Source organism: Carica papaya, chromosome 3 (genome assembly GCF_054855325.1).
Source record: "Carica papaya isolate Zhongbai chromosome 3, ASM5485532v1, whole genome shotgun sequence".
NCBI lineage: Eukaryota > Viridiplantae > Streptophyta > Magnoliopsida > Brassicales > Caricaceae > Carica > Carica papaya.
The window spans coordinates 34202253-34225101 of record NC_142311.1 but is presented as its reverse complement, the minus strand read 5'-3'; the positions used below and the strand labels follow the sequence as shown (position 1 = coordinate 34225101).

Genomic DNA, 22849 nt, shown 5'->3' with positions numbered 1-22849 from the left:
TAAAGATGACTAAACCAGCAACAACACCCACAAAAGTGTTTCTTGTCTTGGCACTAATTATGATCACGAGTTGTCAAGCTCGACTTCTCTTGTCCAAGACAAGTAATAGCAATGTTCTTCTCAGCGAAATATTAGGTTACAATGTGTCAAAGATACAACATTACCAGCGTCTTTCCACGTTCCAAAACATGACCCCTGATAGGCTTTCACCATCAGGGCCAGATCCTGAACATCATTCTCAGCCAAGACCAATACCTTGAAACAATATCACCTTAGTGCTTGTTTCACTGCATCTCTTACATCTTGCCTATACAGCTACCTGTAAGCTATATATAGAGCTTATATAATAGTTTACTTTCTAAATAAGGATCTTACCCCCAAAATTTTGCTTATGTGACTAAAGTCATGAGGACATAGGATCTACAAGAAGAAAAAGAAGAATTGAAGAAACAACTCCAACGTTACTAATTAAACAACTTGCGGACTCTGGTTCGTCATAGCTTCAAAGTTCTAACGTCGTCATGTTCTATATATATTATCTATATGTATGTTTTGTTAAAGGGTTGACATTTTGTGGGCAATGCTTGAAACAATGTTTTGCCTTCAATCTAGTTTTTTTACATTAGTTTATGTTTTCTGTAAAACATGTATTAGTGAACTAGCTTCTTTTTGAGATGTTTAAGGTTAGCTTAAGAAGGTTAAATCATCTTTACTATTTTTGGTAGAATAGCAGTTGTCATGGATGACAACTTGTATTTGGTTTTTGACAATGAAATGAAGGAAAAATAGTGGTGTCAGCCCAAAATTGTTCTTCGTTACTCCCTTCTCTGCTCTTTATTTTTTCTCTAGATTTCTTGTTTTCTCTAGTTTCTTTGTCATTCAGTTTCTGCATACACATATACATACACGTAGCCAACAATCAACAAGTGATATTGAAACTCATAAACTCTTTGGAGAACTGGAAATACGAACCTTTTATGTTGGAAAACCACCAAAACCCACCCACCAAAAATCATAACTTGTTGAACATGGCCTCAAGCAGTTAAGAGAGTGTTTCTCCACCAGTTTTCAACGGAAAAATTACTGGCTTTGAAATGTGAAGATGAAGGCCCTTTTGAGGCGCCCCAACCTGTGAGAAGCTGTGGAAGTTGGTGCAGATACTCTCACCTTTTCCCTTAAGAGCAGACCTAACTGTGACACAAGTGAAGCACCATGCCTTTCCTTTATTGATCACTTGGTTTGAAACAATGCTTGTGAGGATTATGTGGTGTAAAATAGGCAAAAAAGCTTCGGAGAGAATTAAGGAGTTCTAGGGAAGTGAGAGAAAGAGAGACAAGAGAGGGAGAGAGCTTGTATTTGTTAAGATGAAAGAAGACTAAATATTAAAAAAAAAAGTATTGTTGGTTTATGTTTGGAGTTCAGTCCAGGTCTTGTAAGGTTTTTGAACATGTGAAAAAAGTATGCAAAAGGGAAGAAATTGCAACATGAACAGATAGCTCAAGCTACTGAAAAAAAAGAACCACAGGATGAGAAACTATTTGTAGTAACTTCTTACTCAAACCAACACCAGTACTAATTCTTGGCTAATTGATAGTGGATGTAGCCATAATATGATACCTGATCAAAGTCTATTTTGAAGGCTTTCCAGATTCTATGCATCTAAGGTGAGAATTGACGATTGTGAATGCTTGAAAATTGAAGGCAAGAGGGATGTTTCAAAAAATAGACTCCTAGAGCTATTAAAGTAATTTCTAGTATTTCTTAAGTACCTAAAACTAGATGAAAACCTGGCAAGTTTTGGACAAGTGATAGAAATTAAGTATTCTTTAAGTATCATATACGCATAATACAAGACCCTTATGATCAAGAATTGATGACTGTGAAAATGAAAAGAGGAGCTTTAGTTTGCCCTGGAATCATGCAAAAGCTCATGGAGGAATGGTAGAAGATGTTGATTTGTGGAATAGAAGGTTTCCAGATTGTGTTCACAGTCTCTCAAAAACCTACAAAAAAAAAAGTCTAGTAGAGAATATGCATGCAATCAAGGAAAATAATGGTGTATACGAGGTATGTGATCAAACTTAGTTTCCTTTAAGGAAACAAAAAAAGCTTGGAGAGTCACAAAAAAGGTGCAGCTTGTAGGAGTGTCCTTTGGTCGGTCGAGAATTGTAATAGGAACCGATCAAGGATAGGAGTTTGAATCAAAGACGGGATATTTTTAGTTTTGGTGAGAGTTGAACTAAACCAGCATATTTTTATATTGGATTATGTTCAATTATTTATTTTTATTAGAAATCAGATACGAGATATCTAGTTTTTATATAATTTTAAATAGTATTTAAATTAAGAATTCGAAAAATTTAATATAGATAAAAAATAATTCAATTAATTATTTACATTCTAATAAAAATTAATTGTTATGAATTCAACTTATACTTTTCTTCTTACTTCTTCATAGAATGTTGTTTATGTTTTTCCTTTTTTGTTCTCTTCTCCTCCACATGAACCTCACTACAAACATACCCTAGCTAGAATAGGCACCTGTAGTCACCACCATCCAAAGTCGACCCATAGATCCATACACCCTATATATATATATATATTATATTATATATACTGCAATTTGCCGCCGCCACTGCATTATATCAAAAAAAAAAAAAAATCTTGTTAATTTAAAAACCAAAACCTAGTATATGTATGTATTCATGAAGGTGGCCTATAAAGCTCCGGAGGGGGGATAACTCAAGCTTCTCTATTCAAGTCATACATACGTACATACATATATGTGTGTATATATATTTTCATTGTCATGTTCAATGATTAAAGAAAAGCCAACTCATGATGATACATACAATATGTATATGTCTGACTTTTCAAAAGAAAAAAAAAATGTCATGACTTCTACGATAAATACATGCAATTAATAGTTATTTTACGTTTGGATTACATTAATTATGGAGCAGATCTTTCTTTATGGTCCAAAGTATGAATGTATTTTAATATTTTTGGATTCATATCCTGAAAGCCATACTTAATTATTAGCCGAGAATCGACCAAGAAAGTGTATAGGATTTGCACTACAATTACAAATCATTAATATTTTTTTTCTCCTCATGTAAAAGTGATTTTTGCCATCTAATAAAATGCACTAACTCAGTTGACCACTTCATTAATTTTATATATATATATATATATATATATTAAAAAAGATACCATGTAGTAGAATATCAAAAGGGTCTTGTCAAAATTGTAGATTTTTGAATCATATGTACTTTCCAAGACAAACCCAAATCACCATATCATTAAGATTGATATATATATATATATATAAAATATAGGGTCTAATTTTTTCTTTAAAAGAACTTGTGGGTAATTTTGACTGATGTCTATTACATAAAACCAAGAGAAAATGAAGCCTGGTATCAATAATCAAACATGGAATGAAGATCAAAAATTAAAAACTAAATACAAAGAACAGGAAAGAGAAAAGAAACAGTAGAGGACAAAAGAATGTTTGTCTTTAATTATGTTTTTAAAGATTTGTTATAACTAATTGATAGTTAATATATAATTTAAAAAAATATATATATAAATATATATATAGATATATTAACATTACATGCCTACCTTTCTGACAAGAACGTGTTAACCAATATCGATTAGTTTCATTATAATTTATGGGATACAGGATAAGCAGAGCAGTATATACAGATACTTACAAAAAAATACATACATGATATTATATAATATGTGTATATATATATATACACACACACACAGTTAATTAGGACAAAGTTTTAAATCTTTTCAAGAAATCATGTGGATTATCCATGGCCAGCATATTGCATGTAGGCAATAAGTGGGCTTATTTGACAGGGCTTGATTTGTAAAGGTATCAAATGCGTCATTATAAAAGGCAAAATTTCCTCTACTTTTACAATTCTATTTCTTTCAATTAAGACAAGAAAAGAAATCTTTATCATAGCTAAAAGTGTTCTTTGTTTTAATAAGACAATACATACAACATAACAATATGTATATGTATATATATATATATATATATCATGACAAAAATGATAGACAACTTTGGTGTTATATATAATATGTATGTATAAGACAACAAACTCTGAAAAAGGTTCCATCGTCAATCTTTGTGGATAGAAGTAGACGACACTAAGCAAAAAGCCATTTTGTCTAAATTCCCCATTCAATTGTCTAATACTTTTTAGACATATTTATATATTAGCAATTCGGTTCAACTGTGAGTGAAGTTTATATTGTGTATATACATACATACATACATACATTTCAGGCTTATCGATTCTCTCATTTTGACCTCTCCTCTTGGAGCGATTAGCTAAGTTGGCGGGGCAGGTTCGGCCCAACGCATTTCTCAAGCCCAATCCACGTTTTACAAGTAGATTCTAAAGAAAGAGAGATATTCTATTTGTGTCGCAGAGGACTACAGAAGAAGATGGTCATGGAAGCTAAATCCACAAGCTCCTGAACTATATAGAATGCAACTTGGTAGTTGAAGATCTTAGTTGGTCGTTCGTTTTTTACCTCTTGGGTCTTTAGATATTATACCAAGATAAACCAGAAAAGCTCTCTCAATTCCTGACAGAAATCTAATTACTAACGAGCCACCTAATTTCTACATCATGATTTATATATGTTTTTTGATCCTATTGCATCTAATGAAAAAGTCTTAGATGCAGAAAACCATATGCTCTGGCTTTTGCCTCTCAAACCAAACCATGTATATATTCAATTTAAATTTTACTGTTTACACTCGATCAGCGTGACAATCAACGAGGGCATGTCTTAATGTTTATATCTATTTTAACAATTAAAGTGCCAATTTGAAAAATAAATAACCGAGAGTCAGATCACCCGATCGAGAAAAAACAAGGGAAAAGAGAAGCATACCATACCATGATTCCCAGGGGAAATTATTGGACATGAAGAAGCAATAATGATTTGATGAGCTTGAATTACAACTATCTGACAGTCTAATCCGAATGAATCTCAAATGCTTGCATACGACCAAAAACATAAAGAAGGACTACAATGAGTGTAGTAGTAAATATTAGTTAGCAATGTACACCAAACAAACTGACCAGACCATCTAAAATCATCATAACCACATCCTACCACCTATTATACAAATCTGTTCTGTGGAAATGGATACTCCACATCTACTTGGCAGAGAGACACTGAGAGGCTGGCTCCAGTTCAAACAGACCCTCTGCAATGGCAAAACTATGGGTTGGACACCTCCACAGTTTTACCCACTCTACATCTTTTCTCGGATTCTAATCATCTCCACAAACTTGAAAGCTTCAATGCCGTAACACGTCACCTATATTTTCTTAAATCTGCCACCGTAAATATAAAAAAAAAAAAAAAAAAGGGAAGATCAGCAATTTTCTCACACTATTTAGACTATCGGAGAAACAATATCACATTATCTTTTTTTTTTTTTTGAGTGAATATATCATACTATGCAGGACTAGAATGATGATCTTTGGGAATGCTCTCACGTGCTGCTTTAGCCCAAACAAGGCTGCTGTATTCATTAGATTTCCTTAATGACACTAACCAAATGGAGGAAACTCTTCCTAAACAATGCATTGCCTATCCTTTCCGACCACCATTCTCACTGGTCTATTTACTTATCTTTGATGTCCATCATCCTGGGTATTAAAGGCAATGTCTCAACACTCTCTTCTGCATGCCTTTCTGTCAACAATCAGCTAAATGACACACATATGTTGCGCAAACAAAATGCTAATGCTAAATCTGGCAAGATCTACTGGAGAAAACATAAGGAATAGCAAAATTATTGTCAAGCCAAACATCTACTCTAACAGAGGATAAGCAAATGGCAAAATCATCCTCGCAATATCAAGAGGAACACAAGCAAAGCAAGTAATGAAATGACAACTCAAAATGATAAGTAGAAAGGTAGAAGAAAAATATTAGTGATGAGAATTTTAGGAATGTCATTGACATGATAACTATCTTGTAAATCTTTTGTCCACGGCTGGTACCCTCTTTTGGTACCTTGTACATACACTTTACATTTTTATTTTTTTTTAAGAAAAGATAGAAGAAAATATTCTTCTAAAATACATTCTTAGCATGTGACAAGGCAAATTAGCATTGGACAAGAACACAGCTAAAAATATGATCATTACATGTAAAATTAGCATCAACTAACTATTGCACTCAAGTAACGCATGAGACTTTTGATCAACTTGTCATGAAAGGAAGATAAGGCAATGTGGATATCAGTAGCTGCGCGGTTTGAGTATGCATTTCTTCTTCTCAACCACCATAAAAAATGTTCATGAAATTAATCTATTGGATTTACCATCCATTTATACCAAGCTGTTCCCAATCCTAAGACTAGTTAAACAATTGCTGTAGCCATGAGCATTGGACTCAGTGACGCCTAAAGAACAATATTGAAAGGCGTAAGTGGGAAAGTTCACGGAAATTTTACAAGCTCCATAAATCAAAAGCAGCTGGCATATAAAGAACTTTTCTATAAAATTTGTTATTCCTAGAAGTCCAAATTACAAGGATATCTTCTAGAGCTTATATAATAGACACAAGGAGAGTAACTAGCAAATCATGTTAATACATACTCTCAACATAGAGAAGGCACTACAATGAGGTAAATGCACATCGAAGCAAAACCAATTTAGCTTTTGAAACGGGGGTATATCTTCAGTCTGTCTTTAATGCCCTCCCATAAAAATCCAAATAATTCAATTTTGGCTCATAGAGGAGGTTATCCTGTGACAAAGTAAGAGCTATTAAACAGGGAACTCAGTAATCCTCATACTAAATGTGTTTGATAAAGCAAATTCACAACTCTCAACCTGATGGCTCACGAGATTGTGACTGCCGAAAAACTTATCAGATTTCAGACACAAAATTCTAAGAACCAAAAGATTTATAAAAGATCCAGTTTCAATATGTAATTTTTGAATGGAAACAAACATGATCACAGAGTCATGTTATTCATTAGTATCTACGTTGATTGATGACATTAGCAATGAGGAAACTTCAGTTTAATCATTCGTGCCTCATCCACAACATATACAAAGCCCTCCTGGTTCTACATACAAGTCAACTTTGTCTTCTATTTCCAACAAAATAACAATCATTAAGCATGGAAACAAAACCGATTTCAACGATATTATCATACCTAACTTATCAAGATTATGTCCTAGGAGAATGCCCTGCATCAGATCCAGATCCCGAGGAACTTTCACTATCAGAGTCTGCAAGAAGTACATAGGTCCATTTAAGAAGACGCATATGAAGTTATCCCAACAAAAATAAAAATTCTCAGTTTCCCAGAAATATATGCCACATAATCAGAAATTGGTCAAATAGAGTCAGAAATGAGAGCAGTACCACTTGATGAAGAACCAGAATCACTTGAAGAGCTGCTTGAACTACTTGATCTACTTGCATTATCTCCGTGCTTTTGCACTTGTATAGATGATGATGTGGAAACATTCCTTTCATCTGCCGGATGACAAAAATTAACTACAAAATTAGGATTAAAAAAAATAAAACCTAACAAGTCTAATAAAGCATTCTCAATATAAAATTTCATCCTACCTGCTTTTGTTTCTTTCGGCAATTCCACCGTCGCTGGAGCTGGGGTCTGCAAGAGAAAAGCAACAGTGACTCATTTTGCAAACTTTGTTTAAGAAAATGATGAACTATAATCTTATTGGAAGGAGGAAATAAATGAGAAAACAGAAGAGTTCATTCAAAGTCTCATTGCCCTTACCTCCTCCTGGAGCTGGACATTTTGCTCAGCTTCTGCTCTGGCTTGAATAGCAAGTTCAGCTTTTCTCTTGTTCTTGCTCAAACTTTTTTTGTAGTTGGTCACAAACCTGTCAAGCTCCCAAAGAGTTTCCGCATCAACACTATCAATATCCACTTCAATTTCATCATCATGTTGGAAGAGGGCTGAATTCCTCTTCTTAATGATTTGTACTATGTTGTCAAGCTTGTCTGAAGGCAAACTCTGAAGGTTATTACTAAGTTTCTGTTTCTCCTCATATGTCATGTCCCGTTTTTGTGGATCCTTAGCCTTCGGTTTCTTTGGAACAGGGGTCCTACCAGACGGAGTAGTAGTGATGGATTTCGACCTCATATCAACAGGTCGTGTAATAGATTCTGATCTGTCCAAGATTCTTCTCATATCAAGAGGGGGTGGAGGAAATGGAGGAGCTTTTCTTGTTGTAGGTGTATGAAGAACCATATCATATTCTGAAGCAAACCTCATCTCACGATTATAGTCAGCCTCTATGGCAGTCCATTTATCCTCAAATATCTTTGACAACTGCTCTGCCATTATGTGAACATCCTGTCCTTTGGGATTATATGTCATAGCATTGTGAAAAGTAAGTCTCACATCCTCCGCAAATTCCCTTGGTGACTTGTACCAATTCTTGTTCAGCCTTGACTTCACAGATCCTAAATCCATTGGATGTTTAATAATGGTGAAGTAATCATGCAAACCAAGACCCTTTGCATCAACCGGGGCATTAAAAACCCAGCCATGCTTGTGCTTCATCAATCGTTCTAGCAACGCACTACAACTCTTGAAAACCTTGGAGCCAGGCCCAAAGCCATGTCCCAGTTCCCCTCCTTGTTTCTTCCCGTTCAATTTTGATTTCTTATTGCTCTCTGCTGGTGGGAACTTATCTTTTGCAAGCAAGAATTCAGAATTCCTATAGAACTGATTTGCCTTCGGAGTCCTTTTCTCTTTCTCCACATTCTCGGTAACACCCTGACTATTCTCCAACACAGATATACTCAGTTGGTTCAAAGGCCTAGACTGTCGAATAACCTCACGAGGAACTCCGCCTGAAGCCACCTCTGAGTGAATCCTCTTCACTCCATTATCAACCCCTTCATTAACAGAAAAAAGAGCGTTGCTCAACCCACTAATCTGCCCTTCCTTCGCTTCTATTTTCTTCACCAAACTCCTTACCAAATCAAGCTCTTTTTCAAGCCTCTTCCTTAGCTCCCGCATCTCCTGTTTCGATCTTGTTGCCAAATTGATTCTAATTCTATTATCGGAACCTTGCTTTACCATCCTGTTCCCAGGTGCCTGGTCCTGGGCACTTGCAGCAACAAGCTGCGGCCGATTAAGGCTCGAAGAGTCATCAGAAGTAGCATCAATTCGAGATATGATCTGTTGCTGAGCCAAATTCGCATTCTCTGACGCTAGGGCTTGCGGAGGCGCTTCGATTAGGTTTACGTTTTCGGTACTGTTGTTGTTCTTATCGTTCGTCGTCGTTGCCGTAGTAACTGTGGCAATATCGGGATTGTTTACGGTACTGTTGTTGTTAGTGGTAGCATCGCCGGCGGTGGTTGCAGTGGTGGTGGTAGTGACAACATTATTATTCTGTTTCTTGGGACCTTTAGAAGCTTTTCTTGTATAAACCTTGCTCTCCGTGTATCTCTGCTTCTCTTTAGCTCCATCATTTCCTTCTCCAACTATAGGCCCCGAAGCCATACATGTAACTGAAAAACCCTAATTCACGCCTTTTCACTTGATTCAACCTTTTTCCCTCGCACGGGAACGTATTCCTAAAATTGGCTACAAACTAGGGTTTTGCGATCCACAAAAACCCTAATTCCCGAACCAAGAACGCAATTAAATTAGGGCTTCCTCACCGAGTGGAGAAAATGCCAAAACCTAACGCAAACCTCCTCCGATCTGGTTTCTTTATTTAATAACCGAAGAAGAAACAGATGAACAAATAAATATGACCTATATATATATGTCTACATGCATACACATAAAAGGAAATTTGGCATAAGAAGAACAACGGAGTTTCAAGCTTCTTTACCTCACGTTTCGATCAGATCTCCTCCGAGACTCCCAATGTTCTCTCTCTAGCACTTTCTCTCTCTAAACACTTCCTCTCTCTCTCTCTCTCTCTCGGTCTGGCGCTCGTGCACTGTATCCTTATCTTACAGGTGTACGGTAGGAGAGGCTTCGTGAACCGCCACGAATTGAGAGAAGCGTGTGGATGCACCAAAAGAGCCGTGCTCGGGAAGTATCATAGCGCACGCGAGGTGTGTTGGACTAACGCGAATATGTTCGGCGTGGGGAACACGAACCAATCAGAGAGCTTAATGCATGTAGCGTGACGTGGACGCCGGTGCGGCTGAATAGTGTTGAATTGTGGCGGGGAGTTTTGATTGAGGAAATTCGAAAGGGTTCCCCATTCGCTGAGCTTTGACGTGAACCTCACCTCCCGAACTGTTGGGTGACTGGGAGAACGGAGGAGTTTTACACGCGCCGGTCATTCAGAACTTTCCGTTAATGTCAGAAAATTTCTTGTTCCCATTTTCAGTCCACAAGAAAGGAGCAAAATTAACTAATTGATTAATTAAATAATATAAATATTAAATTATTATTTTTAATATAATTTTATAATCTAATTTATAAAAAAATACTAAATAGTTATTTTTTTTTAAAAAATAAAATCAATTTTAATTATAGCCCTGTAATTTCTCTCTGCTAATTCTTCCCATTCTTCTCTCATACTGTAAATCATCCGAGCCTGAGAACCAGGAAGCCATCTGCAAACTGGAATGAAAAGCCATGTTTTCTCCAGCTCTAATGAGGTGCTCGTCTTTATCTTCTCATCTATTCAAACCCAAAACCTACTCTTCTTTTTCTTCTTCTGTAGATAAGTACAGACCGTGGTCAGGTCTCCAGAACTGGAGAGAGAGCCCGCTCAATGAGAACCGTTTTTGGGGACCCAGTGGCCCTGAACCTGTACCAGAGTCGCCTCTCCATCCAAACGACCACAGTGACGACCCAATTTCGTCTGCCTCGTCTCTTGCGGAGCTTGGTGCTGTGGTTCTCTCCACCAGTGATCCTCTCGCCAAGTCCAAGCTTTCTCATTTGGCTTTCTCTCGGTGGCGGAACGAGAATTTGCCTATTGGGGTCTTTGACCCGCCTTCCAGACCCGCTCGCCCTCCTAAACCTATCTTGGTTCGTTTATTCTAAAGCTGTGGAAGCTTTGATTTTTAGCCTTCTTTAATAGCTTCCTACTTTTTGGGCTTTGCTGTTGAGCTATTTTATGAGGTTGGTTTTAAACATCTAGAAGTATAATTTGCAGTCTCAATTAAATTTCTTTCTGCATATTGTAGTGTACTGTTCTTTTGAATCTTACCTTGCTCTACTACATTCTTGCTTCCTGACTTTTTAGTTCATTGCAATGTTTAGAACAAATGGATACAAACAAGTGTCACTCATTTGCAAATTTATATTTTACTTTTAGAACTTGGATAAAATATATTTTAGTAAAGCCAAGTAAAGCTTATCAATGAATCTTTATCTTAGTAAAGCTTATCCTCCTTCCACATGTACCACCCACCTTTTGTTTTTCATTCTGGTGACTTGTCTCTTGAGACCATATAAGGTCTTTCATATGACATCTATGATTTATGTGCTTTGAAATTGTCAACTGTGTTTGTGATTTTGTAGTCACTAGTTAAGTTAGTGCTTACTACAGAGGCATTTTATATTGGGTCGAGGTGTTCCTCTCCATTATCAGTGACTAGTTGTGGTTTGAGACGTTTTTTCTTTTTCTGTTTTCATGATTTTGAACACTTGAACTGAAGGTTCTGATTATTCAAGAGGCAAATGTTTATTTTTGTGGATTATATGAGAGCTAAGATATTATGAACATATTAAGGAGTTTGGCTGATTCAAGACCTTGAGATGGAAATAATTTTTTATCCTTCATGTATCCTGTTTCAATATAGGTGTCGCCAAAGGAAATTCCTGCTCCCAAAAACTCAGGCCTGCCTCTTAATGCTTATATGCTTCATAATCTTGCTCATGTGGAGCTAAATGCAATTGATTTGGCATGGGATACTGTAGTTCGGTTTTCTCCCTTCTCTGAGATTCTTGGCAAGGGTTTTTTTGCTGATTTTGCTCATGTTGCTGATGATGAGAGTCGCCATTTTGCATGGTGTTCGCAGCGACTTGTGGAGCTTGGTTTCACGTAGGGAAACCTGTTATACTTTATTAAGATAATTCTTATTTTATGTTTGAGTTGGCTGACTTCGAACTACTTTTAATTTAGCTACGGAGATATGCCTGCTCATAACTTGCTTTGGAGGGAGTGCGAAAAATCATCTGATAATGTTGCTGCACGTTTGGCAGTCATTCCACTAGTCCAGGTAATGTCTAAATCTAAGCGATGAAACAATCTTGTGAAGGTATATTTCCGTAGGATTAGGAATTTTTCTTCTAAGTAAATTACTATTTTAGCAGCCTTACTAACATGGATTTTTATATTTTAGAAGGATTTCATCTCTTCTTCAATTGGAAGTTTTATCGTGTTCATATTAGCTAATCAAATTGGAATACTCGATCATTGATGGAATATTGGCTGATTAAATTAGTAGTTTAGGTAATAAAAATATAGGAATATTCGCTAATTGATGAATACATTAAGAGGCCTATGATTGTGGTCATTATTTTATGATCAACGTGGTTGTGGATAGCCAATTTCTACAATTATAGATTGGATTTTCTTATCCTTTTATATCTTTCTTAAATTATGAGTTAAGCTAAAAATTTAGTTGAATGAATGGATAACTAGTTGTTCTTTTAATTAAAAAATTATCTTAATGGAGTTTATAGTTTGGTAAGGGGTATATTAATTGAAAAATATGGTCAAAATGGTTGATAGCTACCTACCAAAACCTCAAGAATGCGGGGTACAAAAGGATGGTCCTAGGAGCTTCTTTTGTTGGGCTAAAAATTCTTGAATTTTTACACTTTTTCTATATTGATACCCACTTGGTGCCTTCTTTTGGAACCAAAAATGTTGCTTTAAGTATCTTTGATCATGGAAAAGCCAATTCAATTTTGTCTTTATCTCAATCTGAATTTTGAGCTGAAATAAGCAAGCCATAAGGAATCACTATGTTTATTGAACCAAATCAAAAAAGAACATTATGTTTATGCAGTGAAATTAATTTAATAGTTTCTTAATATGTACATGATTATTGATATTCCATATTTTGCTATCGATCAATTCTATGATTGACATAACAATCAAACAGTTTTGAGTTAAAGAATATATTGGGATTGACGTGTATCTCCATTGATGTCTTAGCTAGCAACAGGTAATAAATTCTTAGAAATCACAAGCCTAAAGCTTTATTTTCTCTTTGTCAATTGCAGCAGCGAACATGTCTTGTCTCCAATAATTACTTACATTAACATTTACAATTTTTTAGCAACACTAGCTAATGTAAAAGAGTTTCAGTCCAAATTACCCTACACAATATAGAAATTGAAGAAAATCTGGGATAGAAGACTAGGTAAGACAGAAACTAGGGGGATTGGTGGTGAGGAAGTAACACGGAGGAAAGAGGAATAGTAAGCAGGCAAGAGGAGCAAAGCAAGAGATGGATGCAACAGGTAAAGAAAAAACACGAAATTCTATCACTCAAAACATCAAATCCGAGCCCTGTTTCCTGCAGATTAAAGAAACCTTTGATATGTCTAACCTCAACTAAAATGTAGAATAAATTAGAAGAAAAAAATCTAAAGCTTCCAAAATCCTACACAAGCAAATAGACTTGAATCTCCTAAATGTCTATTTTCAAAATAACCAAATAAAATAAGATCTCTTAAAGTTCCTAAAACAAATTTATATATGTAGATTAGATGGTTTTTACATTATTCTCCTTCACTTACGAAGAACTTGACATCGATGAATTAGAATGTATAACAATCTAAGAACTTGGAGCTCAAGGTGCCATGATGGATCTTCATCAATCCAAATAGTAGCAGACTTGGGATGAATTTTCCTTATACTCGTTGAAATTGCCTTTGGAGGTGGTAATGATCTCTATTCAAATTAAGAGGCTCCAAGAAACCTTGATAAGTGATAAATCCATAACTATTTAGAATATGATCTATATTCGAATGGTTACTTATATGATCTATATTTGAATGGTTACTTATATGATCTATATTCGAATGGTTACTTATGTCAAGAAGATACGTATTAGATCTATATTTTTTGAAGGAGGGGAAACAGGCCAAGGGAAGAAGGATATGGCAAGTTTGGTCAGCATTTGACAATTACAAAATCATCAAATTGAAGAGGATCATCAATAGATGAAAAAAAAAATTGTATGCTCTTGCCCTTTTCAGATATGGCAGGCGAAGGATTACTCATGACTTTTGGACTTTCTCATGCCCTTAGTACTCTCATGAGGGTGATGATTCACATCTTGGAACCATTTATTGGAAAATTCCTTGTAGTTTATTCTGATGGCACCCTGGTTTCTAGAAATCTAGGAATGATCATCCAGATCAACTGAGGCAATTTTTTGAAACACTTATGGAGGTTGAGCTTTTCTTAGAGGAAAAAAAGGAATTAATATATCGAAGGCAGCAAGGGAAGGCCACCAATATGTAGGAAGATAATTTATTGCTCAGTTGAAAACTTAAAAAGATCTCCTGAATCCTTATCAATATGAAGATGAACATCCTTAGACTAAAGCATTGGTCCGGAGACAAGAATCTTTCCAAAAGAAAAAAAAAATTCTCAAATCAGTGACTGAAGCCATAATATAACTATATTTATGAATCTCAAGAAATATTACAAAGAGTCTCAATTTTCATGCTCCTACTACTTTCATGTGAGATTCATCAATTTAGTTACATTATGGCTTCCGTCGTAGTTTCTTTGTGAAATTAAAGGAATTTTAATGGTCCTCTTCAACAGTTAAAGCATTTTGGAATGAAGAACACAGTTTCTGGAGCTCTTGTTTTAAGGCATCGTAATTTTGATAAATTATTAGACGTTCCTTGTGATGACTCAGGAGTTGCAGTAGGGGGAATGTTAAGACAAGAGGGGCATGATTGCAATTATTTTTTTTTGAAATAAGACAGATAGCAATTATTAAATAGAGATTATGTGAGGTGCAACAAAGGTATTGTATGTATGATAAAGGAGTTCTGTTTTGTAGTATAATTTTCCAATTGGAGTTATTACCTCCTTCCCAGAGAATTTATTTTGTATCTTGACCATTTAATTTTGAAATAATTCAACCTCGCAAAAGCATTGAGCATAAACATGCTACGTGGGTTGCCTTTTGATAATGAAAATACTTTTGTTCTTAAGAATTGTTTGGATATTTAGTTTTTTATGCACTTGATAGGCAATTATTTTCTTAAATAAAGTCAGTGCTCAGGTCATTGGCTTTGATAGGATCAAGGATAAATATTCTACTTGTCTCTACTATGGTTTCATCTATCAAGAAGTTAAGTATGATTGTTGTAGAAGATTGTGGTATACTTTTCATATATGAAAGGTATTTGTTTAAAGCCAATAGGTTATGCATCCCAAATATTTCTCTTAGGAGTTATCTTATTTAGAAATGCATGTAGATAGGCTAGCGTTGAGGTTGTGGATTTAGGACCCAGTCATGGATTTATTGAGAATCAAATAAGTAGAATTAGGGTTTAGGGCTCATTCAAAGAGCCCTTCGTTCATTCAAAGAACCTTCTTTCTTTACATATATAGGGAAGATCACTGCTACTGGTTTTCCAATATCCTGAGATTTGACTGATCCTCATTACATCCCAATTTCCCATTTTATTTTATTCCTAAATAATCCAATTTCCTATTTTGTTCTGTTCCTAAATAACCAATCTCTGTTACAATCAAATTTCCTATTTTATTTTATTTCTAAATAACTTGCTCTTTTGTTTCACTTGATTCCTAAATAATTTTTCAAACGAAAACCTAAGCCAAAATAGCGGATAGCTTTCACATTGCCCTACTCTTTGCTTTTGGTTCATGGGTCCCTGCTTTGTTCTTATGTTCTTTTATGACATTGACTGTAAGATTATAATCCTTCTTAAGGTGCTTGTCCTCAAGCACCAAAAATGAGAAATGGAGTCAGCCTGGAGTAAAGAGCCATCCAAAAGCAACAGTACAAAATCTGGAGGTTGTCCAGGCGAATATGATGGTTTGTTTCAGGCTCTTGACGTGCAGCAGGTTTTGAATAGTGACGACCAGATTGTGTGGAAGCTGGAAAATAATGGAACTTTTTCTATTTCGTCCTATTATAAGCATTTGTGTTATAAGGATGCTGCTGGCAGCAGCGATTTTCCGACCAAACTCATTTGGAGGACTAAAATCCCTCCCTGCATAGCTTTTTTCGCATGGGAGGCTTGCTGGGAATGAATATTAACTATGGACAGACTTAGAAGTTTGGTTAGGATTACTGTCAGTGGTTGTTATTGCTGTTTAAGGGATGAGGAAACATGCAATCATTTATTATTGTGGTGTCCTACTACATATGGGCTCTTTGGGATTGATTGGGTTATTGCGGGCTCGGTTAGGGGTGAGATTTGGGCCTGTGATGGTTTACTTGTAAAAAGAAACATTGCTAATATGATTCCTTTGACGGTTTTTTGGGTCATTTGGAAAGAGAGGAATAGTAGAGTTTTTGATAGTGTTGAGAATAGTTTTAATAGAATTAAAGATAGGTGGATACACTATTTTGAGTCTATTTTGTTAGGTCATGACATCAATAGTGAGTTGAATTTTGGGAGTGTCATTGATACTCTGACATTATTGTAATTGCTTATGTATATGGATGATACTCCTGTTTTATTGGTATCATGTTAATAGATACTTAACACTTTTTATTTCAAAAAAAAAAAAAAAAACTGCTGCAGAATCTGGTATTCTAGTTCAAGCTTAGTAGACTTGTTCTCATACCTCTTTTTAAACATGGGTTCATGGATTTTCTTCTCCTGCTTCTCTCTTGTTTGCCTTAGCTGCCTTGCACATTCCTTGACAGCCCCATCAAGATGTAACCTGACCTTCAATGTTGATGGTTTAACTGCTGTCTCAAGTTTTTAACTTTCATGCTGCAACTTCATTTTCAGGCTTATCTAACCAGCAACAACTATGGAAGCTTCTCAACTAGGTCATTCTTGGTACTAAATTGACTGGAGCAGCTGATAACTTCTTTGTTAGCCAGCTTATATTATCACTAATAGCTTCACCATTAGCTATAACTTTTGATGTGACCACAGGAGATTAATTATTATTGTTAAGAGATCCTTTAAAAGCCTCCAGCTGGTCATTGTATAACCTAGAAGCCACTGGATCCATGGTCCCGTCTAGATATGGAAGATTCAGTCTTCAAAACCATGGGACAGTTCCCCTCCCTTGTGCTATCTTCGGTGAGAGGCCTTTTATCTTGGCAATTGTTCCTGCTGGCCAGAATGGTGGTGCTGGTACCTTCCAAGTACCTGGGATCAACTATTTGCAGAGGCCGTTAATATCCATTGTTAACACTCTTTCTCTTTTCCATCCAGACATGATCTTCATGGTAGAGTTTGAGGAAGGCCTCAAACTATTATTGAAAGTTTTTCGTGCGTTTAGTGACTCCTGCTCTAGCAATATGTTATGGTCACAGGTTTCAGATTGAGTTATGGGTATTAATAGTTAGAGTTAGTGCTCGTTAGAGAGGACTTTTTGTTCTCTCGAATTAGGTGCTCCAAAACCTTTTGTAATAAATTCTTTATTCATAATTTTATTGATAGCTACATTTATTGAGAAGAGCATTGCTACCAGTTTCATAATTTCTAAGATGTGGTTGATCCCTGTTATTGCTCAATTTCCTATTTTATTTTGTTCCTAAACAACCAATCTCTATTATTCCTTATTTTATTTTATTTCTAAATAATTCAACTTTCTATTTTACTTAATTGTTCCAAATGGCAATATCACCCAAGAAAGGGTGAATTATGTGTTGTCATCTTTTCAGATTTAGTATTTTAACTGAACTTCTCAACGTACTTTGATTATGATATTATGTGATATATGCGTTTGCCTTGATATTAAACATTTTTGGATGAATGCACAGCTATAATGATATAAGGCAGTAATGAATGAAAAGCTAGAGAGAGAAGACACAAAATCAATATGTAGTGGACCTGGACTAATCAGAGACGGAATCTAACGTGCTCACAAATTGTCAAAATCAGAGACTGAATTCGTACAGTCTCTTATTTTGATGTCAAAGTCGGTGAATATATGTCAACGTACTTTATTCTTAAGTAACTTAAATTTAACATTTAATTTTATTCCTGAATGATTCCTATAATAAAGCCCCAAGCCAAAATAGCAACTAGCTTTAACTTCACCATGCTTTCTTGGTTTTTTTTCATGGGTCCCTTTTTTGTGCTTTTCTAGTTTTATTCTATTGACCACAACAGCTAGCAAGTCATCTTACTAGAGAGAAAAATTTTGATTTGGCCCAAGTTATGCTAGATTGTTTATCTAGTGGAAGGGATTTTGCTAAATTTGTCTCCCCATGTCACAACATATTAATTAGCAAAGGTCAGGAAAGAGTAATATATATATATATACATTGAAATATAAAAGGAAAGATTATTATATTCGAAGGGATGTTTGCTAAAGTTGTTTCCCAATATCTAACATGTCAGTTAGCAAAGGTAAGGAAACAAAATATTGATCTTTAAGTTGCTTACACGTTTTTCATGAACTTTGGAAAGGTTTGAGGATGGACATTGGGATGAAGTTACCTAGGACACCTGGAAGTCAAGATTCTGTTTTAGTAGTTGTGGATGTGTTTTAGAATGTGACTTTTTCTAATCACTGTAGTAAAACATAATAACAATTCATATTACTAAGTTATTCATTAGTGTCAACAGATACGGATAGCATTAATTAGACTGGGTGTTGTAGAAATAATTGGGTGTTAATTGTTATATCTAGGATTGACCATTTGGGTGATATTTTTGTAATTCTTTACGTAACACTACTTTTGTAAATTTAGCTCCGCACAGGAGACTTTATCTAAGGAGATTTTTCTGGCACTCATGAGCTTTATGGAGGATAAAGACCCAGGTTCAAATGTTTTCTCTATGGTGTTCGTTTAGAATAATATAACAAAGGTGAAGGAAGACTTTTTGGCTGCATTGATTGACTTCTCAGAAGGGGATCCTTTGTGTCTAGCCTCAATTTCACATTCTTCATGCTCATTCCTAGAATCTTAGTCACTTCAAACATCAAGAATTTCATACCAGTTAGTTCGGTGGGTTGCATCTGCAGGTTTATTGTAGAAGTGTTGGCTAGAGGTTGGGTAGCATGGTGGTTAAACTTCAACATGCTTTTGTGGAGGGGACATATCTAGGATGCTATTTTGATTACCCAATGAGGTTATGGACTTTTTGCAAGGAAAAAGAGTTGAGGGTTTGATAACTAGATGTTGAAAAGACTTACAACCATGTTTCTGGGGGATTTTTGTTCTAGATGCACAGAGGAGACTTGGATTTGGTAACAAATGGTGCTCTTTGGACGAAGTCTTGCAACTCTTCTTCTTCTTTTGCAACTATAGTCTTGGTGGCTCTTCTAGTTTTGCAAGGCGTCTTAGGTTGAAGACAAGAGGATCCTCTTTCACCATTTCTTTCCATCTTTTGTTATGGAGGCTCTTAACAGGTTGATTGATAGAATGAAGGACCACAAGTTACTCCAGGTTTTGTTTGTGCGGGAGCAAAGGAGGGAGTGGAGATAATGGACTTGTTTTTTGTGGATGGAACCTTTTTATTTTGCAAACTAAATTCTGAAATTTTATCTAATATTAGATGCATCATTTTATCTCAAAAAAAAATATTAGATGCATCATCTGGTGCTTGCAAGTTGTTTATGGTCTTAAAATTAACTTAACTAATTCTAAAATGGTCTCTTTTGTGAAGAGTGGGATACTGAGTCTTTGGCTGGGATTCTAGGATGTAAATTTTCTAATCTCCCTTTCGAAAATATTTGGGGTTACCTATTGGAGCCAAGTTCAAAGATACATCTATACGGGAACTAGCAGTGACCAGATGTTAGAAGGGACTGATGGGGTTGAAAAAGAGATTACTTTTGAAATGGGTCAGGCTCATTGGTATCAAGGGTACCATCTCCAAGTTGCCTATCTACTACTTATCTTTGTTGCAATCCTTGCCTATTGATTACTTATCTTTATTCCCAATCCTGTTAATATGGCTAAAAAGTTGGAGGCAATCCAATGCTATTTTTAGTGAGGTAATTTTGAGGACTGCAAGAGGTTTCACTTGGTAGTGCATAGGTGAGGCCTGCTTTCTGAAAGGGTGGGTTTGGTATTAGATGAATTGTTGAATTCGACAAACCTCTTTTTTGGGAGGTGATTTTGAAGATTTATGAATGATCAAGGCAGTCCGGAGGGTGATCAAAATAAAATTCAGGATGGAGACGAGGAGGTGGAGGTCCAGGCAAATCTAGAAGAGGTTAAGGGTTTGGTTGGACAATTGGAGCAAAGAAGGGGCTTTCCAACAACAATTTCCTAGTGTATTTGCCTTTGCCAGATATAAGGATGCCCACCTTGACTGAGATTTCTCTTTTGCCTCTTGATCTAGGCTGTGGACGGTTGATCTTGTTAGAAACCTTAATGACTGAGAGGTGTATGAATACGTCAGACTTTTCTAGCATCTTTCCCAATGTACTGGTCCTTACAAGGATATTAATAAGTCAAACTGGAAGTTTTGTCATGATGTATCTTTTTCTGTGAAATTTTTCTATTTGCAGGTAGCCAACATTTTACTGGGCATGGGAATTTTCCCTCAAAGCAAATTTGGAAAATTAATTATCCTGCCAGAATTGCTTTATTTGCTTGGGAAGCAACAAGCAGGATCCTTGTGAATAGGTGTTATGCATGAAAGACGACAGCTATAACACTAGGTCACCTCTTGTGTTAGTGTCATCTCTCTTTTTGCCTTTTGAAGTGGGGAGGCATGATCTGGGACCCTTGTTGTATCGGAAGATGTATTATTATAGGATAAGAATTTGTTAATAGGATTTTAATTCTTACGGAGATAGAAGCATTATACTGTTTCATTGTCCTGATCAAATTATGATTTATACATACCCTTTGATTATAGGATGAATCTTCTGTATTAGTCAGACTGGTTAAATAAAATATACTAAACTTATCTCATTTATCTAGTGCATCGGAAGCTTTATTATTATGGTTGTTTTATTGATCCATGTGATAATGGATTGCCAAGGCATTACTACATAATATGCTTGTAATGTTGGATTACCATGTCTGTATTTTATGTTCGATACATCTGTCCTCATCCTTTCCGTACTTTTTTCAGTAAATAGGATGATTTTTTTGGAAGACAAATATAATGGATATAAGATCTCTTTTATTGAAGACCATACCCGAAAATGGAAATAGGTAATGGAAAGATCTTCTATGACCACCGAACATAGATACATTTTTCCTGTGTGGTGTTTATAAAAACTTGATTATATTGTATTTTCTCTGGATTTTTAACTGCATTTTTCTACTTATCTAATTGAAGGTAACTCCTAATATTATGGACTGCTCATGTCTTATTCTGGGGCAAAATTGTTTGATTGATTGATTTATTTATTTATTTATTATTATTATTATTAGTATTATTTTTGCTTCAATGCTCATTTTTAAACGACTCAGAATCTAGGACATTTGAACCTCCAACCTCCAATTTGCGGAGATGGAAAGGCATTAGTTGGCCCATAGTTGACTAAAAATCTTGTAGTTGCTGTATGCTTTTGATACAGGAGGCTAGAGGACTTGATGCTGGGCCACGCTTGGTGCAAAAATTAGTCGGATTTGGTGATAATAGGACCTCTAAAATCGTGTCTAGGATTGCTGATGAAGAAGTTGCCCATGTTGCTGTTGGAATTTGGTGGTTTGTCTCAGTTTGTAATACAATGGGTCGAGCCCCTTGCTCCACATTTAAAGGTTGAGGAACATTTCCTAGCTTCAGTGCTAAATACTTTTTTGTTTGTGTAGTAAAAATTCTCGAAGAATTTTTACGCTGACTTTCATCATTTGACCATGCAGACTTGCTTAAAGAGTATGATGTTGAGTTAAAAGGGCCATTTAATTACTCCGCTCGAGACGAGGCTGGCATTCCTCGAGACTGGTGGACATCTTTATATAAGAACAGTTTTCACCGTTTTGGTTAGAATTGAATCTTGGCTGTTTCTTGACAAACGTCTTCTTGCTGTCCAGGTATGACCTATCGCATGCAAATAAACAGGATGAAAGAAGGAAAGAGGATACAAATGAGCAGTTTTCTGCGGTGAGTGATAGTCAATTTAGGGTTCTAAGAGAACAAATTTGATGCTTTGGGATGAAAAGAATTTATGGGTTGTTTGAATTTGGTTGACAGGTTTATGATAGGCTTGCTTGCATCATTTCAATGGAATGTGAGAATTCAAGTTTAGAAAATCCCCCTAGATGTAGATGATAATCAATTAATGGCAGCAGAGGAAATTTCACTTTTGGCATTCAGGTCAGGTGAGTCTCAGCAATTTGGAGCAGCAGCCTCATTGAAGATTGATTGATCATGTGATGTTCTTAGCTGGTATAATTTCTTGTTTCTTTAGTTCTATCAGCTGTATAGTTTGAGTATCAAGTGTCTATTAATAATATATATTTACATAATTTCTACTGTTTTTACTGTTAAATTCTGTTTTTGTTGTAAATTTAACAGTACATATAATATATAATATAGGGTTATTGCTTTTCTTAATCATTGATTTTTTAAGATTTAAAATAATTATTTTTATAATAAAAATATCATGACATTTGAATTAAATATTTATTAATTTAAATTTTATAAAAAAAACAGATTCGAAAGTTAAAGGAAGTCTGTTTAAATTTAAAATATTTTTTTAAATATTTGATTAAAAAT

At 35.4% G+C, this 22849-nt stretch overlaps 2 protein-coding genes across 4 annotated transcripts; one reads left to right on the top strand and one right to left on the bottom strand.

The window, feature by feature from the left end:
* Nucleotides 1-4962: 4962 nt before the first annotated feature.
* GTE4 (global transcription factor group E4) lies at nucleotides 4963-10342 on the bottom strand. Of its 3 annotated transcripts, none has more exons than XR_015818089.1 (6): nucleotides 7817-10342; nucleotides 7642-7687; nucleotides 7432-7566; nucleotides 7220-7295; nucleotides 5504-6804; nucleotides 4963-5378 (listed from the first exon to the last, which is right to left on the bottom strand). XR_015818089.1 is itself a non-coding variant. In XM_088216722.1 (6 exons), the coding sequence occupies exons 2-5, from the start codon at nucleotides 9554-9556 to the stop codon at nucleotides 7234-7236; spliced, it is 1983 nt and encodes a 660-aa protein (XP_088072848.1). In that variant the 5' UTR covers nucleotides 9557-9767; nucleotides 9894-10341; the 3' UTR covers nucleotides 4963-5378; nucleotides 7220-7233. The 3 variants fall into 3 exon arrangements, 2 of the variants coding, with proteins under 2 accessions (XP_088072848.1, XP_088072849.1); XM_088216722.1 differs by lacking the exon at nucleotides 5504-6804 and having other exon boundaries at nucleotides 7817-9767; nucleotides 9894-10341; XM_088216723.1 differs by lacking the exon at nucleotides 5504-6804 and having other exon boundaries at nucleotides 7432-7545; nucleotides 7817-10331.
* Nucleotides 10343-10538: 196 nt separating this feature from the next.
* On the top strand, nucleotides 10539-22687 carry LOC110806564 (diiron containing four-helix bundle family ferritin protein, putative (Protein of unknown function DUF455)). The gene is made up of 7 exons (XM_022031463.2): nucleotides 10539-11050; nucleotides 11827-12068; nucleotides 12150-12246; nucleotides 21708-21891; nucleotides 21994-22075; nucleotides 22165-22234; nucleotides 22325-22687. Exons 1-7 carry the CDS (start codon nucleotides 10655-10657, stop codon nucleotides 22400-22402), a joined length of 1149 nt encoding a protein of 382 aa, XP_021887155.1. The 5' UTR covers nucleotides 10539-10654; the 3' UTR covers nucleotides 22403-22687.
* The last annotated feature ends 162 nt before the right edge of the window (nucleotides 22688-22849 follow it).

Coding starts and splice junctions, on each gene's coding strand:
- GTE4 (XM_088216722.1), bottom strand. CDS start 9,556: ATGGCTTCGGGGCCTATAGTTGGAGAAGGAAATGATGGAGCTAAAGAG. Junction 7,567..7,641: donor GCCGAAAGAAACAAAAGCAG/GTAGGATGAAAT, acceptor CTAATTTTGTAG/TTAATTTTTGTCATCCGGCA. Junction 7,296..7,431: donor TTCTGGTTCTTCATCAAGTG/GTACTGCTCTCA, acceptor TACTTCTTGCAG/ACTCTGATAGTGAAAGTTCC.
- LOC110806564 (XM_022031463.2), top strand. CDS start 10,655: ATGTTTTCTCCAGCTCTAATGAGGTGCTCGTCTTTATCTTCTCATCTA. Junction 11,051..11,826: donor GCCCTCCTAAACCTATCTTG/GTTCGTTTATTC, acceptor GTTTCAATATAG/GTGTCGCCAAAGGAAATTCC. Junction 12,247..21,707: donor CAGTCATTCCACTAGTCCAG/GTAATGTCTAAA, acceptor CTTTTGATACAG/GAGGCTAGAGGACTTGATGC.